The sequence below is a fragment of the Scyliorhinus torazame genome, chromosome 14, assembly GCF_047496885.1.
Source record: "Scyliorhinus torazame isolate Kashiwa2021f chromosome 14, sScyTor2.1, whole genome shotgun sequence".
In the NCBI taxonomy this organism is placed as follows: domain Eukaryota; kingdom Metazoa; phylum Chordata; class Chondrichthyes; order Carcharhiniformes; family Scyliorhinidae; genus Scyliorhinus; species Scyliorhinus torazame.
This window is the reverse complement of record NC_092720.1, coordinates 191,633,613-191,651,666: the sequence shown is the minus strand read 5'-3', so window position 1 is coordinate 191,651,666 and position 18,054 is coordinate 191,633,613. Positions and strand designations below refer to the sequence as shown.

Sequence of the window (18,054 nt, the reverse complement as noted above, 5' to 3'; positions counted from 1 at the left end):
AAGAGACAAGATTTATAATAATCTAAATAGCAATAATATGATCAGGGATAGTCAGCATGGCTTTGTGAAGGGTAGGTCATGCCTCACAAACCTTATTGAGTTCTTTGAGAAGGTGACTAACAGGTAGACGAGGGTAGAGCAGTTGATGTGGTGTATATGGATTTCAGCAAAGCGTTTGATAAGGTTCCCCACGGTAGGCTATTGCAAAAAATACGGAGGCTGGGGATTGAGGGTGATTTAGAGATGTGGATCAGAAATTGGCTAGCTGAAAGAAGACAGAGGGTGGTGGTTGATGGGAAATGTTCAGAATGGAGTACAGTCACAAGTGGAGTACCACAAGGATCTGTTCTGGGGCCGTTGCTGTTTGTCATTTTTATCAATGACCTAGAGGAAGGCGCAGAAGGGTGGGTGAGTAAATTTGCAGACGATACTAAAGTCGGTGGTGTTGTCGATAGTGTGGAAGGATGTAGCAGGTTACAGAGGGATATAGATAAGCTGCAGAGCTGGGCTGAGAGGTGGCAAATGGAGTTTAATGTAGAGAAGTGTGAGGTGATTCACTTTGGAAGGAATAACAGGAATGCGGAATATTTGGCTAATGGTAAAGTTCTTGAAAGTGTGGATGAGCAGAGGGATCTAGGTGTCCATGTACATAGATCCCTGAAAGTTGCCACCCAGGTTGATAGGGTTGTGAAGAAGGCCTATGGAGTGTTGGCCTTTATTGGTAGAGGGATTGAGTTCCGGAGTCGGGAGGTCATGTTGTAGCTGTACAGAACTCTGGTACGGCCGCATTTGGAGTATTGCGTACAGTTATGGTCACCGCATTATAGGAAGGACGTGGAGGCTTTGGAGCGGGTGCAGAGGAGATTTACCAGGATGTTGCCTGTTATGGAGGGAAAATCTTATGAGGAAAGGCTGATGGACTTGAGGTTGTTTTCGTTGGAGAGAAGAAGGTGAAGAGGAGACTTAATAGAGGCGTACAAAATGATCAGGGGGTTGGATAGGGTGGACAGTGAGAGCCTTCTCCCGCGGATGGATATGGCTGGCACGAGGGGACATAACTTTAAACTGAGGGGTAATAGATATAGGACAGAGGTCAGAGGTAGGTTCTTTACGCAAAGAGTAGTGAGGCCGTGGAATGCCCTACCTGCTACAGTAGTTAACTCGCCAACATTGAGGGCATTTAAAAGTTTATTAGATAAACATATGGATGATAATGGCATAGTGTAGGTTAGATGGCTTTTGTTTCGGTGCAACATCGTGGGCCGAAGGGCCTGTACTGCGCTGTATTGTTCTATGTTCTATGTTGGTGTTAATCTAGGACTCTCTGCCTGAAAGGGCGATAGAGATGGGAATCCTCACAACATTTAAGAAGCATTTCGATGAGTACTTGAAAGAACACAGCTTACAAGGTTACGGGCCAAGTGCTGCAAAATAGGATTACAATAGATCGGTTCTTTATGGACGGCGCAGATCCAAAGGCTTCGTCCATCGCCACTGAGTCTATTGCAACGGCCCTGAGATATTTCTGGGCGTGCGTTGGGATTAAGTCCGAAACTTTGGGTTCAGATCCAGTGCCCGTCTCCATAAGGGCCTCGCCCCCGCAGTGCTTTCTGATGCGGGGGAAGTCCTGCCAGCGTGAGGGTAGAGATCGGTAGCTCTCAGATTACGGTAGCGCCACTGAAAGCGGCGGCCACTACCTGTATCAAGGCAGCTAAAGTGGGGACTGGAGCCCCCGGACGAAAGTAAGTAGGAATGAATCGACCTGTCCAATCAAAGAGGGCCGACAAGAAGGACGGAAACGTTGTTCTAAAGGCCAAGGGGATAGCTTCCTCTGTATCCCACTTATGACACTGGTCTGTCCGTTCGACATAGAGTGCCGGACAAGGCGAGAGTATACCATCTCGTTGCGACAAAATCAGGCGGTTTACTTGGCAGTAATCCCAGATGGAGTGAAGCCTGCTGCCGTCTTCTGTTGAATAGCGGTGACGGTTGATAAATGCTGTCAAGTGGCCAGTTAAGGGCCTGCATTGAGATCCCGGTAAGAAGGCCGTTATTGAAGCTTGTGTCCCAACTCCATTGGGGGAAGTCGAGATAGCGACGAGGTGCCGACCTAGCACTGTCAGGACACAATATATGCCCCAACCAATCTCCCATACAGGCTTCAGGTCGACCATTATATTGCCTGCCAAGTTTCTGCTCAGGCATTGTGCCTGAAAACGCAGCTCTATTTTTATCTCCACTGATACTGCCCAGTCAGCTGAGCATTTCCAGCAGTTTTTCTATTTTATAGTTCTCAAGTTTCTAAAGTAGTCTGATAAATCACACATTTTGTATATGTTGCATTCTCAACCGCTTCACCATCTACCATTGAAGTGTTTATTACTAAATATTTACAGTGCTCTTTGTTTATTTTCCAGAATGCAAGAAACTTCTACAAGCGAGCAGTACGTAATGAAATAGATTTTCAAAATATGCCTATGGGCCGGAATATAGGTTTTGCTTTGAGTGAGGTTGGTATGAGGAAAAATAATTTAGTCAGAGAGATAACTATGCTGTGACATAGATGTATGGTCAGCCTCCAACATTTTAATTATTGCAAATGTTATCGTTTAAGGAGGACTTTCAAACTAAACCAGCTGATTATTTTGAAGCAGTTGGAGTGCTGGCATTAATGCCCGGGACAGAGCCTGCTGTGGCCCAATATACGAGGTCATTCGGCGCGAGTGGAAACACCACGGTGCAGATCCTGAGAGGATGTCCAGATTGGTCATCCTTTCATGTCCTGGCTGTCTGCTACATGTCGTTCAGGAGTTTCTTAATATAATTGCAAATTCATTTTGTTAATGACAGTTGTAAATCCATTGGTATGATTTCCGGGTGCGGCAATGACCAGCTGAGTCGCACGTTTCGGCAGCTGCCGTTGGGACGGACTTTTGGGCTCTTGATAGGAGCCCCAACGGCAATTTAAACGGCAAAAACACTGTGCGGTAAACCAGAAGGGAATCCTGCTGGACACGCATGGAAAAGGGAGAGGATAGCGGCCGGATTGCGGAGGATCCTCTGGAGCAGCGGCAAGGAAGAGAAGCTCAAAGCAAGATGGCGTCGGGAGGTGGCCGTTTGCTATGGGGCCCGGAGCAGCAGGAGTTCCTGCGGCGCTGTGTGGAAGAGCTGAAGAAGGAGCTGAAGAAGGAGCTGTTGGCCCCGATATTGCAGGCGATTGAAGGACTAAAAGAGGAGCAGAGGGCCCAAGAGCTGGAGCTTCGGGTCGTGAAGGCAAAGACTGCTGAAAACGAAGATGAAATACAGGGCCTGGTGGTGAAGGCAGAAACGCACGAGGCACAGCATAAAAGGTGTGTGGAGAGGTTGGAAGCGCTGGAGAATAACTCAAGGAGGAAGAATTTAAGAGTCCTGGGTCTTCCCGAAGGCGCAGAAGGAGCGGACGTCGGGGGGGGGGGGGGGGGGAGCATGAGGAACTGTGGGTGCCGGCCATTAGGGGCGGGGCCGAGTGGGAAACGCGGGCTTTGTTCCCGCGCTATGGTAATTATGGCGGGAACAGGGACGCAGGAAGGAGGGGGCTTCGCACAGTGGGAGCCTAGGATAAGGGGGGAAGCCGAGGTCAGCCAGAGTTTGCTGACTTCTGGGAGCAACATGGGGGGTGCAACTATGCTAGAGGGGGATCAAGCGGAGGGGGGGGTTAACTGGGTTGCTGATGCTAAGGAGAAGGGGGAGCTGTTATGGGATGAGGTGGTCGAGGCAGGAGGGCACCGTCGGGGGGATACACGGGTACGTGGGAACCGGGTGAGGAGCTGGGTTAAAAACGAGGATGGCTAATCGACAAGGGGGGGGGTAAAGAGCCCCCCAACCCGGCTGATCACGTGGGACATGAGAGGGCTGAACGGGCCGATTAAAAGCGCACGGGTACTCGCACACCTAACAAAATTAAAGGCAGATGTGGTTATGTTGCAGGAGACGCATCTGAAACTGATAGACAAGGTCAGGCGACGTAAAGGATGGGTGGGACAGGTGTTTCATTCGGGTTTAAATGCGAAGAATAGGGGGGGTGGCTATCTTAGTGGGGAAACGGGCACTTTTTGAGGCAAAGACCATAGTGGCGGATAGTGGGGGTAGATATGTGATGGTGAGTGGCAGATTGCAAGGGGAGGCGGTGGTTCTGGTGAACGTATACGCCCCGAACTGGGATGATGCAAATTTTCTGAGGCGTATGTTGGGACGTATCCTGGACCTGGAGGCGGGAAAGTTGGTAATGGGGAGACTTCAATACGGTGCTTGATCCAGTGTTGGACCGGTCGAGGTCCAGGACCGGGAGGAGGCCAGCAGCGGCCAGGGTGCTCAAGGACTTCATGGAGAAGATGGGAGGGGTAGACCCCTGGAGATTTAGTAGGCCTAGGAGTAAGGAGTTTTCATTTTTCTCCCATGTTCACAAAGTATACTCATGGATAGACTTTTTTGTCTTGGGAAGGGCACTGATTCCGAAGGTGACAGGGACGGAATATACGGCCATAGCCATTTCGGACCACGCTCCACATTGGGTAGACCTGGAGGTAGGAGAGGATAAATAATATAGAAACAAAAACTAAATGGCAACTGCCTTATCAAAAATACTTACTCTCCAAAAGTACAGATTATTCACTATTATTAATTTACAGCCTGGAATTATATTGCACATGTATTCAATCATATATTTATATTCTGAAACTTTTGAAGAATTCTAACACTGACTTGATGACTTATGTTACAGTGAGGCAACTACTTTTAAAAGATACCGGTAATTGAGACAAAATACATTATCTCATAATCCTTTATATATTGCATATCTATTCCCTTTGTACCTACAGGTTAAACATCGCTGCACAATGTATCTGTACAATGCTTCGATAGCGCCAATCTGTTGCAAATGTTACTACATTAACAATTACAATGTTACTACCTTAATTGTTTTTGTTCATGTGGCATTGTGATAACTCAGTTTGCTACAATGTAACTTAAACGAGGATACGCAATTATGCGATGCAGGTTGTAACATGGTAACATTCCAGTTTGAAAGAAGCATGATGTTGTGACCAATCACTTTACTTGTAGCGTAATTTTTATTGCTGAAACAATCTAGCGTTGTCCCATACCAACCTCTTTATTTATATGAGGCGTTTATTCGGCACTAAAGTTCCACCCTGCTGCACACTTAGAATTATACATTGCATTGGAATGAAATAGCACGCTAATCACTTAATATGGCAGATCTCTTCATCAGCGGAGAACGTTCAGAGCAGGGCACCAACACTATCCCAGGGACTTCAGCTTCGCATTTGCGGTTGAAGTCGTTCTGATTAGGATGCCATTAGGGTGCGGGATCATCTAAAGGTAGGTTAGACGAGAGTTCACGTTCGCCCGCCGGCTGGTTTTTAAGCGAGGGAGTGAAGCATGTGAAATAAGAGCCACGGCCTTCCCTCCTGATGCCGTCCACTCGAGCTCGCACAGATTTCACGCTAGGAATCTCTAGACTTCGCACGTTCCCGAATGGAACCCCCGAAGTGGTCAATTATTGGCAACCTATCGTCCGTTTCCCGTCCAGTTTCAATCTCGAGGATGGCGGAAGGATGTCACGAGCGTCGGGCAGTCTAAAGTGCTCAGACGTTGGCCTCTGGTGTGAAAGGAGTGTGGGGAGCGCCTCCATTGGAAACCCCCTAATAACTTCGGGCGCCCTTCACCCCCCCCCCCCCCCCCCCCCCCCGCCCCCCCCAAAAAAAAACACTCCTCCACCCCCCCTTGTCCACTGTCCCCTGGACCACCCTCGCCCCGTTCCGACTTATCCTCGAATACCCTAATCGCCCACTTACCACCGCCTTACTTTTCAGCTTGCCGTCCAGTCCAGAGACTTTGCTGGGGCTGGAGTGCTGTTTGCAAGGCGGGACTTCCTCCAGAGTGAAGGGCAGATGACTTGTCTACAGTCAAATTGCCCTCTTTCGAGCGTTAAATGGCTGCGAGGCAGGCAGTATGGGCGGGTTGTGTTCCCAACCGACTCTCCGGATGGAGGGAAAAGAAACTCCACCATCGGAAATATCGTGCCGTCGTCTCCTGGCTCAACCAGATTCAACTGTTATCGAAGTCCAACAAGTCAGAACGAGCAAGCCAAAATACTCAAATCAATGATAAATCTTGCAGAAAGTAAGAACGAAGGGGAATGGAATATGGAAACGAGAGATCAGAGAAAAAGAAAGTAACAGTTAAAACATCAGTATTTTCCGCTATTTTTTGAATTTACCCATAATTGTTAAAATCTGAAAAACCGAAATGATAAACATGAGTTTTCAAAGTAGGGAAGGATTTTGACAATAATTACACCTTCGCATCATCTTAAAATTAACGTTCAGAGAAATGAACAAACCTTCACTTTTTCCAGTAAACCTGAAGAGCACCTATCAAGTCAGCCCGTTTCAACGCCCGTTTCAATCCCCGGTAAAACCTAATGTATAGTCGGACCACACGACTTAACACGGCAGCTGTCCGTTTCAATATTACAAGTACTATTACCAACAGTTCGGCTTTAAAAAGATCGAAACATTTTTAATTCCTTTTTTTCAAATTCCATCTCGCACTTGGAATTTTCGGGAACTTCGAAGAAATCAGGTGGAATCAACAGCGGCTGGTTAACATGTTGGCGGCGACTCACCAAGGCGTTTTAATCTAAACCGAGGAAGACGAAATAATTGGGTATGAATTTCTAGTCGGCTGTCGCAAAAAGCGGCAAGAGGAAATTTGCCAGCATTTTCATTTGCCAGCATTTTCATTTGCACCTGATTTCCTTTGCGGTGGCAAGCATTTGTCAATCTCCAATTTGTGCACCTGCCCAAAATTAATTAATTCCAGTGTGTGGCTATTGTATCTGTAACTTTCAATGGAAATGCAAAACCGTCTTCAGCTCCTGTAGTAAAACAAACTGATCTCCATGTCAATTTCTGTTACCAGAAATAGAAAAGCTGCTCGCACAATTAAAGGCTGCTGGTGAGGCATTTTACTTAGAATACAAGCCTGTTCATTTTAGAACTAAATACCACATCATTTATTCGATTAATTGTGGTTGAATCCCGCATCATGGTTTCACATATTCGTTTTGAACAAAGATCAAGGCTGTGCGAACATGTTGTAGAATTTATACTAATGACCTTATTAGTATCACAAGTGGGCTTACACGAACACTGCAATGAAGTTACTGTGAGAAACTCCCAGTCACCACACTCCGGCACCTGTTCAAGTACACAGCGGTAGAAATCAGAATGTCCATTTTACCGAACAAGCACGGCTCCCGGGACTTGAGGGAGGAAACCGGAGAACCCGGAGGAAACACACGCAGACACGGAGAGAACTTGCAGAATCCGCACAGTGACCCAAGGCGGGAATCGAATTCGAAGGGCTCGCGCTGTGAAGCAATAGTGCTAACCACTGCGCCACTGTGCAGCACCAGGATCGCGGGAAAACGCTGATCTCTTCGTAGTTTCATGAGCAGCCTCGTCATCCAATTTCAAATTAAAAGTTCCGGATGCTTTCTTTTCTGAGAAAGAGTTTGAAATAATTCTACCTTGGCAGTACACCAATTCCGGCTTCCAGGAACCAACACCCAGTTCCCCCATTAGAATGTTCTCTTCCGTTAACTCATTTCAATAGTGTATGACTACGTTTTTACCTTTATTTTTCATCTTTCTGATTGGGTGTACAGAGAAATTATCTATGCCTCCGAAGTCATTCAGTTTGTTCACCCCATAGGTAGTTCCCTGAATATGCATCACCTGTCTTTATAGATGTCCGACCTAGCGCTGTGTTTCAAATGTAATTTCCAGTTTATTAAACGTTCGGCAAAAACGGTTGTTTTCTGATAAAATCAGACAATGCTGGTCAAACGCAGGTGGTCTGGCAGCATCTCTAGATGGAGAAAGAGAACAACCGTTTCGAGTCCGTACGGCTGTTCTTCAGAGTTGAAGGCACAGACAAAAGTGATGGATTTTACGCTGTTAGCATATGGAGCAAATTAGAAGAGCGGCGGTAGGTGGCAACAAGGAGATGAATGCGCGCCTGAAGAGATAACTCAGGGGGAGAGACTTTAGGTTCATGGGTCACTGCGTCCCTTTATGGGGAAGATGGGACCTCTGGAAGTCCGATGGGGTGCACCTGAACCGGGATAGGACAAGCATCATTGCTCATGCTGTCGCAGGGGGTAGAGATGGTGGTGGTTAAATTAATTTGCTCGGGGTTGGGTACGGAGTGGAGATAAAGTAGCGGGAGCTGCACAACCAAATATAGAATGAAATGCAAGTCAGCCTGGGAGGCCGAGCGAAGATAGATGTTTGAGGCACAATAAAATATGGCAAGGCGGGATGGCATTTATTTTTCTGCAAGAGGCCTTAAAATTAAGAGATGTTCTGAAGGTTAAACTTTCCTTATATCAATTGGGATGGGCAAAGTGTGAACATTTTAGAGGCACGGTAATCTTGAAGTGCAATCAAGAGAGCTCTTTGAGCCAACCCATAGAAAGTATCACGAGAGGGTGGAGGTACTGGATCTAATTTTAGAGAATCCAGCCGGGAAGGTGGCAGAGGTGTAACTGAGCGAGTGTTTCGGTGATAGTGACAATAACTCAGCAAGATATAAGATATTTATGGGAAATGGAAAATATATATCGGAAGTATTGCTTCTGAATGGGGGAAGGCCTTTCAACGTGGAAAGACAGGATCTGAAAAAAGTGGACTGGGAGCAGATACTTGCAAGAATATTAAAATTAGAACAATGGAAGCGATTTAAAAAGAAAATAGAGAAACTAGAGGGCCAACATGATTCCGGAAAGGGTGGAACCATAAGTCTAAAAAAACTGGATGTCAAGGGATATGACGAGTTAGATATGGATAAAACGGAGGTTCATGGTGAATCTAGTGGGTTTAAAACGATAGATGCCTGGACGAGATTAGAAAGTGCAGGAGGGGGTACTTGAAGAAGCAATTAGCAGAGCTAAGATGGGGGTGACAAACACTGGCAGGCAAAACAAAAGAAAATCACAAGGTGTTTCATAAGTGTATTAAGGGTACGGAGGTTACCAAGGAAATAGTAGGGCCAATTATGGACGGAAGTAGCAATCTGTGTGTGGAGCTAAAAGACGTAGGGGACGTTTTAAATAACTATTTTGCCTCTGTGTTCATTGTGGACAAGGACGATGTGGGATTTCAAAGCACAGAGAGGGGTTGTGATAAAATTGAGCAGATTATCATTGAAGGGGAAAGGGTGCTGGCTATTTTAGCGGGCTCAAAACTGGGTACATCCCCAGACCAGGTGAAATGTATCCTTGGCACCCATGTGAGGCAAGGGAGGAGATTTTAGAGGCTCTGACAATAATTTTCAAATCTTCTCTACCACAGGAGACGTGCCCCATGATCGGAAGGCAGCTAATGTCAGGAATAAAAGAATAGTTAATGTCAGGAATAAAAGAATGAATAGGGTAAGAGTAGGGTCAGTCAGGGATAGTAGTGGGAATTTGTACGTGGAGTCCGAGGAGATAGGAGACGTGCTAAATTAATATTTTTCGTCAGTATTCACAAGGAAAAAGACAATTTGTCGAGGAGAGTACTGAGATTCAGGCTACCAGACTAGAAGGGCTTGAGGTCCATAAGCAGGAGGAGTTAGCAATTCTGGAAAGTGTGAAAATAGATAAGTCCTCTTAGCCGGATGGGATTTATCCTAGGATTCTCTGGGAAGCTAGGGAGGAGATTGCTGAGTCTTTGGCTTTGATCTTTAAGTCATCTTTGTCTACAGGAATAGTGCCAGAAGACTGGAGGATAGAAAATGTTGTCCCCTTGTTCAAGGAGGGGAGTGGAGACACCCCTGTAACTATAGACCAGTGAGCCTTACTTCTGTTGTGGGCAAAGTCTTGGAAAGATTTATAAGAGATAGGATGTATAATCATCTGGAAAGGAATAATTTGATTAGAGATAGTCAACACGGTTTTGTGAAGGGTAGGTCGTGCCTCACAAATCTTATTGAGTTTTTTGAGAAGGTGACTAAACAGGTGGATGAGGGTAAAGCAGTTGATGTGGTGTATATGGATTTCAGTAAAGCGTTTATTAAGGTTCCCCACGGTAGGCTAATGCAGAAAATACGGAGGCATGGCATTCAGGGTGATTTAGCAGTTTGGATCAGAAATTGGCTACCTGGAAGAAGACAAAGGGTGGTGGTTGATGGGAAATGTTCAGACTGGAGTCCAGTTACAAGTGGTGTACCACAAGGATCTGTTTTGGGGCCACTGCTGTTTGTCATTTTTATGAATGACTGAACGAGGGCGTAGAAGGATGGGTCAGTACATTTGCAGATGACACTAAAGTCGGTGGAGTTGTGGACAGTGCGGAAGGATATTACAAGTTGCAGAGGGACATAGATAAGCTGCAGCGCTGGGCTGAGAGGTGGCAAATGGAGTTGAATGCAGAAAAGTGTGAGGTGATTCATTTTGGAAGGAATAACAGGAAGACAGAGTACTGGGCTAATGGTAAGATCCTTGGTAGTGTGGATGAGCAGAGAGATCTCGGTGTCCATGTACGTAGATCCCTGAAAGTTGCCACCCAGGTTGAGAGGGTTCTTAAGAAGGCGTACGGTGTGTTAGCTTTTATTGGTAGAGGGATTGAGTTTCGGAGCCATGAGGTCATGTTGCAGCTGTACAAAACTCTGGTGCGGCCGCATTTGGAGTATTGCGTGCAATTCCCGTCACCGCATTATAGGAAGGATGTGGAAGCATTGGAAAGGGTGCAGAGGAGATTTACCAGAATGTTGCCTGGTATGGAGGGAAAATCTTATGAGGAAAGGCTGAGGGACTTGAGGCTCTTTTCGTTAGAGAGAAGGTTAAGAAGTGACTTAATTGAGGCATACAAGATGATCAGAGGATTGGATAGGATGGAGAGTGAGAGCCCTTTTCCTCGGATGGTGATGTCTAGCATGAGGGGACATAGCTTTAAATTGAGGGGAGGTAGATATAAGACAGATGTCAGGGGTAGGTTCATTACTCAGAGAGTAGTAAGGGCGTGGAATGCCCTGCCTGCAACAGTAGTGGACTCGCCAACACTAAGGGCATTCAAATGGTCATTGGATAGACATATGGACGATAAGGGAATAGTGTAGATGGGCTTTAGAGTGGTTTCACAGGTCGGCGCAACATCGAGGGCCGAAGGGCCTGTACTGCGCTGTAGTGTTCTATGTTCTAATGTAGTAAATTATTCAAGAAAGGGAGTAGGGAAGTAGCAGGCACTTACAGGCCAATGAGTCGTACATCAGTGGTAGGGAATCTACTGGTTAAAATTCTGAGGGACAGAATGAATCTCTGCTTGAAGAGGTAAGAATTAATTAAGGATAATCCGCATAGCTTTATCGGGGAGATCAGGTCTAACACATTTGATTGAATTCTTTGAGAAAGTGACTCGTTGTGTAGGTGAAGGCAGTACAGTAGATGTAGTCTACATGGACTTCGGTAAGACTGTTGAAAACTTCCATCATGGGAGACTGATGAAAAAGGTGGGATCCAGGACTATTTAACAAATTGAATCCAAACTTGGCATAGTGGCAGGAGGCAGAGGGTAATGGTCAATGGTTGTTTTCCTGAGTGGACTCTTGTGGCTCGCGGTGTACTGGAGGATGTGGTGCTGGGCTCCTTGGTGTTTGTGGTGTACATTAATGATCTATATATGAATGTGGGAAGGATGCTCAGTAAATTCTCAGATTACACTACAATTGGTGGTTTGGTAATAGTGAGGAGGAAATAGTTGGCTGATCAGATGGGCAGAACAGAGACAAATGGAACTTAGCCATGAAATGTGTGTGCTGGTGTACGTTGGGAGGACTAACAAGAGAAGGGAATACACAGTGAATGGCAAGATGCTAGAAAGTACAGAGGACAAAAGAGAACTAGCGGTGTATGTCCATAGATCCCTGAAGACAGTCGGATAAGTTGAAAAGATCGTCAAGAAGGCATATGGGATATGTGTTTCATTAGCCGAAACATGTAATGTACGAGCTGGGAGGTTATACAGAAACTATATAAAACATTCCTTAGGCAACAGCTAGAATTCTATGTGAAGTTCTGGTCTCCTTATTTTAGGATGGTTCTGATTGCACTAGAAATGGAGGTCGGGAAATTCACCTGGGTGGTGCCAGGGCCTGCGCGTTTCGGCCAAGAAGAGAGGCTGGCTAGGCTGAGGTTCCTTTCCTTTAACCAGGGGAGGCTGTGGAAAAACATGATCGAGATGTAAAAATACGACGTTTATAAATAGGGTAGATGGGAAGAAACCTGCCCCTTATGTAAAGGGGTCAATAACCAGCGACATAAATTTAAGTTAAGGTCAAGGGATTTGGAGGGATTCGAGCAAAATCATTTTCACCTCGAAGGGGTTGGGACTCAAAGATTTACGACAGAAAGGGTGTGCGAAGCGGGAACCCTCACAACATTGAAGAAGCATTTGGCTGAGCACTTGAAACGTCATAGCGTACGGACGAAGTGCTGCAAATGTGATTAGAATAGATAGATGCTTCATGGCTGGTGCATGCGTGATGGGCCGAAGGTTCTTTTTTCGCGCTCTGACTAGGATATTGCATAAATATGTCATGGCCACAAAATAGAGGGCGTGTTCAAGACAATGTAAAAATTTGCTGATGCGGGCATAAAGGTCACACAGTAGAATTTGTTAATAGGAGCACAGAAGTCTGCGCTCCATGAACGCAAAACTTAAAAGCTGGTGACAAATGGCCCTGTAGGTCAGGGGGCATTGGGCCAAATTATTTAAAAGGGTGATCAGGAGTGAGGAGAGAGTCCTTCGACTGAACTCCAGAAGGCTTTAAAGTGTCGAGCCAAAGGCTGCGATGTTGTTCCTCCATTTCCGGTTGGGCTTCACTGGAACATTGCAGCAGGTCAAGGACAGACATGTGGGAACGGGAGCAAGATAGTGAGTTGAGATGGCAGATGTCAGGATGTTCAGGGTCATGCTTGTAGGCTGAGCAAAGGTGTTCACAAAGCGGTCATCCAGTCTCGGTTTACTCTCCCCGATGTAGAGGAGACCATGTTGGAAGCAGCGAGCACAGTATTCCGCATTTAAGAAGCTACAAGTGAAATGATGCTTCACCTGAACGCAGTTTGGGATCTTGAACCGTCAGGACGAAGGACACAAAGTTCTTCTACCTTCTGCGATTTCATGGGAAGGTGCAGTTGGCAGAGGATGAGGCGTTGAGGATAATGGAGAGACCGTTCCCTGCGGAATTCTGACAGGGTGGTGAGGGAAATGAAGTGTCTGAGATGGACTGTGTGAAGGAGAGATAGGGGGGTGGATATTGGAAGCAAAGTCAACAAAGTTTCCAGATTCGGACGAGAGCATGACGCGGCACCGACACACAGTCGTCGATATAACGGAAATATTAGTTGGAGGGTGCTGATCAGTGCAGGAACAGAATATCTTACATAAGTCACAAAAAACGCAAGCATAGCTGGGGCGCAAGAGGCTATCAATGGCCACATTATTTATGTGCAAAAGGTGAGACAAGCTAAAGGAGAAATTGTTGAGTGAAAGGAAATTTTCTGCTCGGCAATTTGGAATTGAGTTGACGCTTCAAAGCGTTTTTGTGTCGAATTCTTCAGTAATCCCAGAATAATAATGCATGATTCCAGCTTCCATTTTCCTCTATTTTGCCGCTGCGTCTTGGACTAAAATAAGAAGACATTTTTTCAGGTTCAACAATCAATTAAGAATTCGATGTTTCCCTTATAACCGTAACTAAATAACTGTCGAGCACGTAACAAGCAATGACTACACCTTGGACGTACTTTCTCATGCTAAGCCATGTTAGTTGCTAATTAATTAGAAACTCACAAATATGCGCGGGTTATCTTTCCTTACATCTCACATTATTTCTGATGTTCAAAGTTGCAGTTAAAACGCCAGACTGCACTAATGCAACCGGGTCGGGTAACGGAAGATGCTTCCGAGGCGATTCGGCGTCAGGTATGTTACACGGCCAGTCTTGCAGAATGCATGTCAGTGAAACGAGAGGTTCCATGTTTTCTCCCTATTAAGTAGGCTAACTTGTGTTTATTTTCCTGCAGCTGAACTTCTGCGTGCAAAAGAAGATGGTAAATATGGATTTTGTGTCTCTACCTTAGCAATTTCACACTGATTCTGTGAACAGGATATTTGCATCATGTTGTTTCTGTCATGTGACAGTACCTTTAAGAAATGGGTGTTTATAAATGGGTGTGTACATAAGTATCTGTTGTGAGAGTACCTTTAAGAAATTGGTGTATGTTACTGCAGTGATGTCAGAGAGTGGGTGGAGCTGGGCTGACTGTCAGCTTTTATCTTTCGTTTTAGGTTGTTTGCTGCAGGGTGTGTCTTAGTTTCGTTTTCAGAGCTGGATAGCTGCAGTCACAGCCAGAAGGTGTATGAATCTATCTCTGTAATCTAAAGACTGTAAATCTATCCTGATGATTTAAAACTAATAACAGTGGTGACTTTAACCTGATGTGCTTCTGGAGAAGGTGTTTTGCGTCTTATGGATGGTAAAAGGACAGCGTACGCATCACTTAGTGTTGTATTGTTTGGGGTTGTATTTGAATTAATGGTTGCTAAGATGTTCACTGTATGATTTTAAAAAGTTAACTTGAGTTCATAGAATAAACATTGTTTTGCTTTGAAAAATACGTTTCCTTTTCTACTGTACCACTCCTTTACAGTGGGCCGTGTGCTCCCCAGCCCACAATCTATTCAAACTTGTGGGTCAGGTGAACTCCATTATACATTTTGGGGTTCTCTAAACCCTGGCCCCTAACATTTCATAGAGGCACATTACAAAGAAAATTGTTTACAGTTACTTTTTTAGTTGAGTGGCGTCACATCCTCTGCGAAGGGAGGTCAGACCTGGTCAAGCACAGCTATGCAGTTCAAATTTGCGCCTGTGATTTATTGGTCTACCGATGTACCAAGAGTTTCCAGCAAAGATCAGAGCTGGTTCTGTATTTATTTTGCAAGTCACAAGTTTTTTAGAATGTTTTTATTGATTTTTATTTAACAGAATATACACTATACATACAGGAGGGTAACTGTGATGATTACAATATACATATCGCTCTCCCTTGTGTCAGTTCCCCCTACCCCCACACTCCCGTGGAGAAATTCTGATCAGAGTGCCAACCAGCCTGCAGCTGCGGGTGGTGTTGGGCCATTGAGCCCCCTGACGCTCCAGGTAAGAACTCGAATGGGGGGGAGGGAGGATGTTGTATCCCCCCTTCGTGCAGGATCAACCATACTTACCTTGTGTATGTGCCCCTGCACTCCAGGGTTTCCCTTTGTTAGTGGACCATCCAAAATGGCCATGCTCACCATTCTTACCATGAGGCCGGACCCCTGCATCCCGGGGCTTCGCTTTGTCCAGGGACCTCCTACCATGGCCATCACCTATATGTTTGCCATGTGAGGTTTCCGGGCTTTCCCTTTGCTCAGTGACCATCCAAAGTGGCTGCTTGAGGCGCCATTTTGTTAATGTTTCTGATAGCGACTTGTTGAAGCCAGTCTAGAGCCCTTCCCCCTTTTAGTTTAGTTCCCCCCTAGTTTTTGTTCCCCACCTGCCCCCTTCCCCCCCTCCCCCCACGTTGAACCCCCACCCCCTCCCACACACAGACACACACACAGACCCCATCCCGACCCTCCCGCACTACCGCTCTTCTGTCTACACCCCTGCCTTCCTACTCGCTATCTCTGTGCCCATTCCCTCGCCAGACGCTCTCTTCCCAATGAAAGATGCGCCGCAGCTCTCCTCTCTCTCATACTTGCTGGCGCTATCTATCCGATTAGAATGTTGCCCCCCTCTCAGGGTTGTTTTGAGCCCCTCGTCCGTTCGCTCTGCTAATGTCCCTAATGTATCCACCTAACCCTCTCCTGCGCTCTGCTGCCCTCGCCACCTCCTTCCTGTGAACTGGGTCCCTGTTCATAACAAGCAGTGCAGTCCCGCGCAAAATTGTCCATTTTTTCGTTTTCCTATCTCCATGTCATCCTCACCGCTGGCTCTTTTGCTTCCTGTCCAAAATATTCTAGGACGAAAGAGTCCACCACCTTGGTCGGGCAGTAAAATTATGTGCTTTGCCCTGGTAACTGACCCAGAACCTAGCTGCAAATAACATCCCGAATCTGACCGTGCTTCTTTACGGGACCACCTGTGCGTGGTTAAATTCGACCCTGCCTTTTGCCAGGTCCACCCTAATGTCCTGGTGCATTATTATTTTATGTTCCTCCCAGTTGCATGCCCTCGTACTTTTTCGGCCCTGTTATTTGTGTAGCTTGGCTGTTCTTGTCGTCGGCCATTTCTGGCCTTGGGCTTTAGTCAAAGCGACATGTGAGACTTGTCAATCCCTGGCGGTTTGGGGAAACTGACCCTCCCAACTAGGTTGCCCAGTATTTTTGCCACGTTGGTCAGTTGAGTCCCTGGCCTCGATCTGCTCTGGCAGGCCCACTATCCCAATGTTCTGCCTCCTCTCCCGATTGTCCTGGTCCTCGATCTTTCATTCCAGGCTCCCCTGGGCTGGGACGCCACCAGTCTCATGATCCCGGCATCCAGGGCGAATATTTGATCACCTTGATACGTCGATGCCTTTTCCAGCTCTCGGATTGTGTTCCCCTGGGCACGCGGTTTCCTCGCCATGTCGGCTTCATTGACGAGCGCTTCCACTACCACGACCTTTACTGTCGCCTTTACCTCAGACTTCATGTCATCTTTCATTGCGTTTAGATCCTAGGTTATGAACATCTACCAATCAATCGCCTTGCCCGGGGTGGTGGGGGGGGGGGGGGGCTTGTTTGCCGGGTCTGCAGTTTCCCTTTCTTGGGGAATGCTGGGGACCTCTGGCCTCATTGGTCAGCCGACCCGTTTGCTCGCCGCTCCAGCCCTTTTCTGTAATTTCTGGTTTGCCTGCGGCCTCTCGAGTTGTTGCTTCCTGACATTTATGTTGTTCGTACTATTGACTATTGTTGATGGTGAGTGGTTGTTCAAGTCCAATGTTGAGGGGTAAATTCGGGCAAAAATGCCAATTTTTCTCTGGTATGAAGGAGAGCCACCTGATGTGCAACGACTCAGCACATCCCCGTCACCGGAAGCCAAGTCATAAGTATTACAAAGGTGGTCATTTGAAACATTCAGCAAGACAAGGTGAGGTACCAGTAATTAATCAGTTTCCTGTCGTAGGCAGTGAACATACATGACGAAACGTCATGGTTGTTATTTGGTGCTTACCCTGCCATGCATGTAAACTTCACTATTCAGCTACTACTGTCGAAAAGGCAAAATGCAAGCTAGCAGCTTAATCATCGCTGATACAGTACTCCTGAATTTAGTTTACATCTACTTTAGTGGAAATGCAAACCGTGAGGGAAGATTAATGATTGGGTGAACAAACACTGTGCCTTTCATCCAACCTCTAAAGTCAAAGCGTTCCCACTAACATCAGTGGATCAATATATATTGTGACACGCAATGCACAACTCATGATATCCATTTTGTGAAGCTGAGCATCACAGTAATTAAGTCAATGAAATAATTACATACATCATACATTTCTATGCATCAGCATATCAGCTTGCTTGAACTAAACAAATCACTCCCAAGTGTAACACATGCATTGGTTCACCTTTGTCCACAGCATAGCAGTTCTATGAGGAATTCCAATCAATTGGCTCGATATAATTTCCCTTGCATAACAACAAGTTGATTTTGCCTGGCGACATTGAACTTATCGAAGTTCCCTGCCATAACGCCTTTAGTAATGCATTTTCACAGTTTCCCAATGACAGGTTCTGAGTGAAATGGCCGGCAGCCTGCTGCCTTCTGTCTCCCTCTCTTTTTGAATAAAGGAGATGCGTTTGCTACTTTCCAAATAATGGATTACCCCAAATCAATGAACGTTTGAATAATGAAACCAAATGCATCAATTGTCTCACTGACCACTTACTTCAATACCTGATCTGGAGATGCCGGCATTGG

General features: G+C 46.1%; 1 protein-coding gene across 1 annotated transcript in view; it reads left to right on the top strand.

Moving 5' to 3' along the window:
• Window positions 1-18,054, top strand: part of LOC140389101 (uncharacterized) — a 306,705-nt gene that overhangs the window by 71,447 nt on the left and 217,204 nt on the right. Inside the window, exons 16-19 of the mRNA XM_072473261.1 lie at window positions 2,418-2,444; window positions 4,760-4,786; window positions 6,985-7,020; window positions 14,132-14,158. Of these exons, the coding sequence (XP_072329362.1) occupies window positions 2,418-2,444; window positions 4,760-4,786; window positions 6,985-7,020; window positions 14,132-14,158 (117 nt within the window). The remainder of the gene's footprint in view (window positions 1-2,417; window positions 2,445-4,759; window positions 4,787-6,984; window positions 7,021-14,131; window positions 14,159-18,054) is intronic.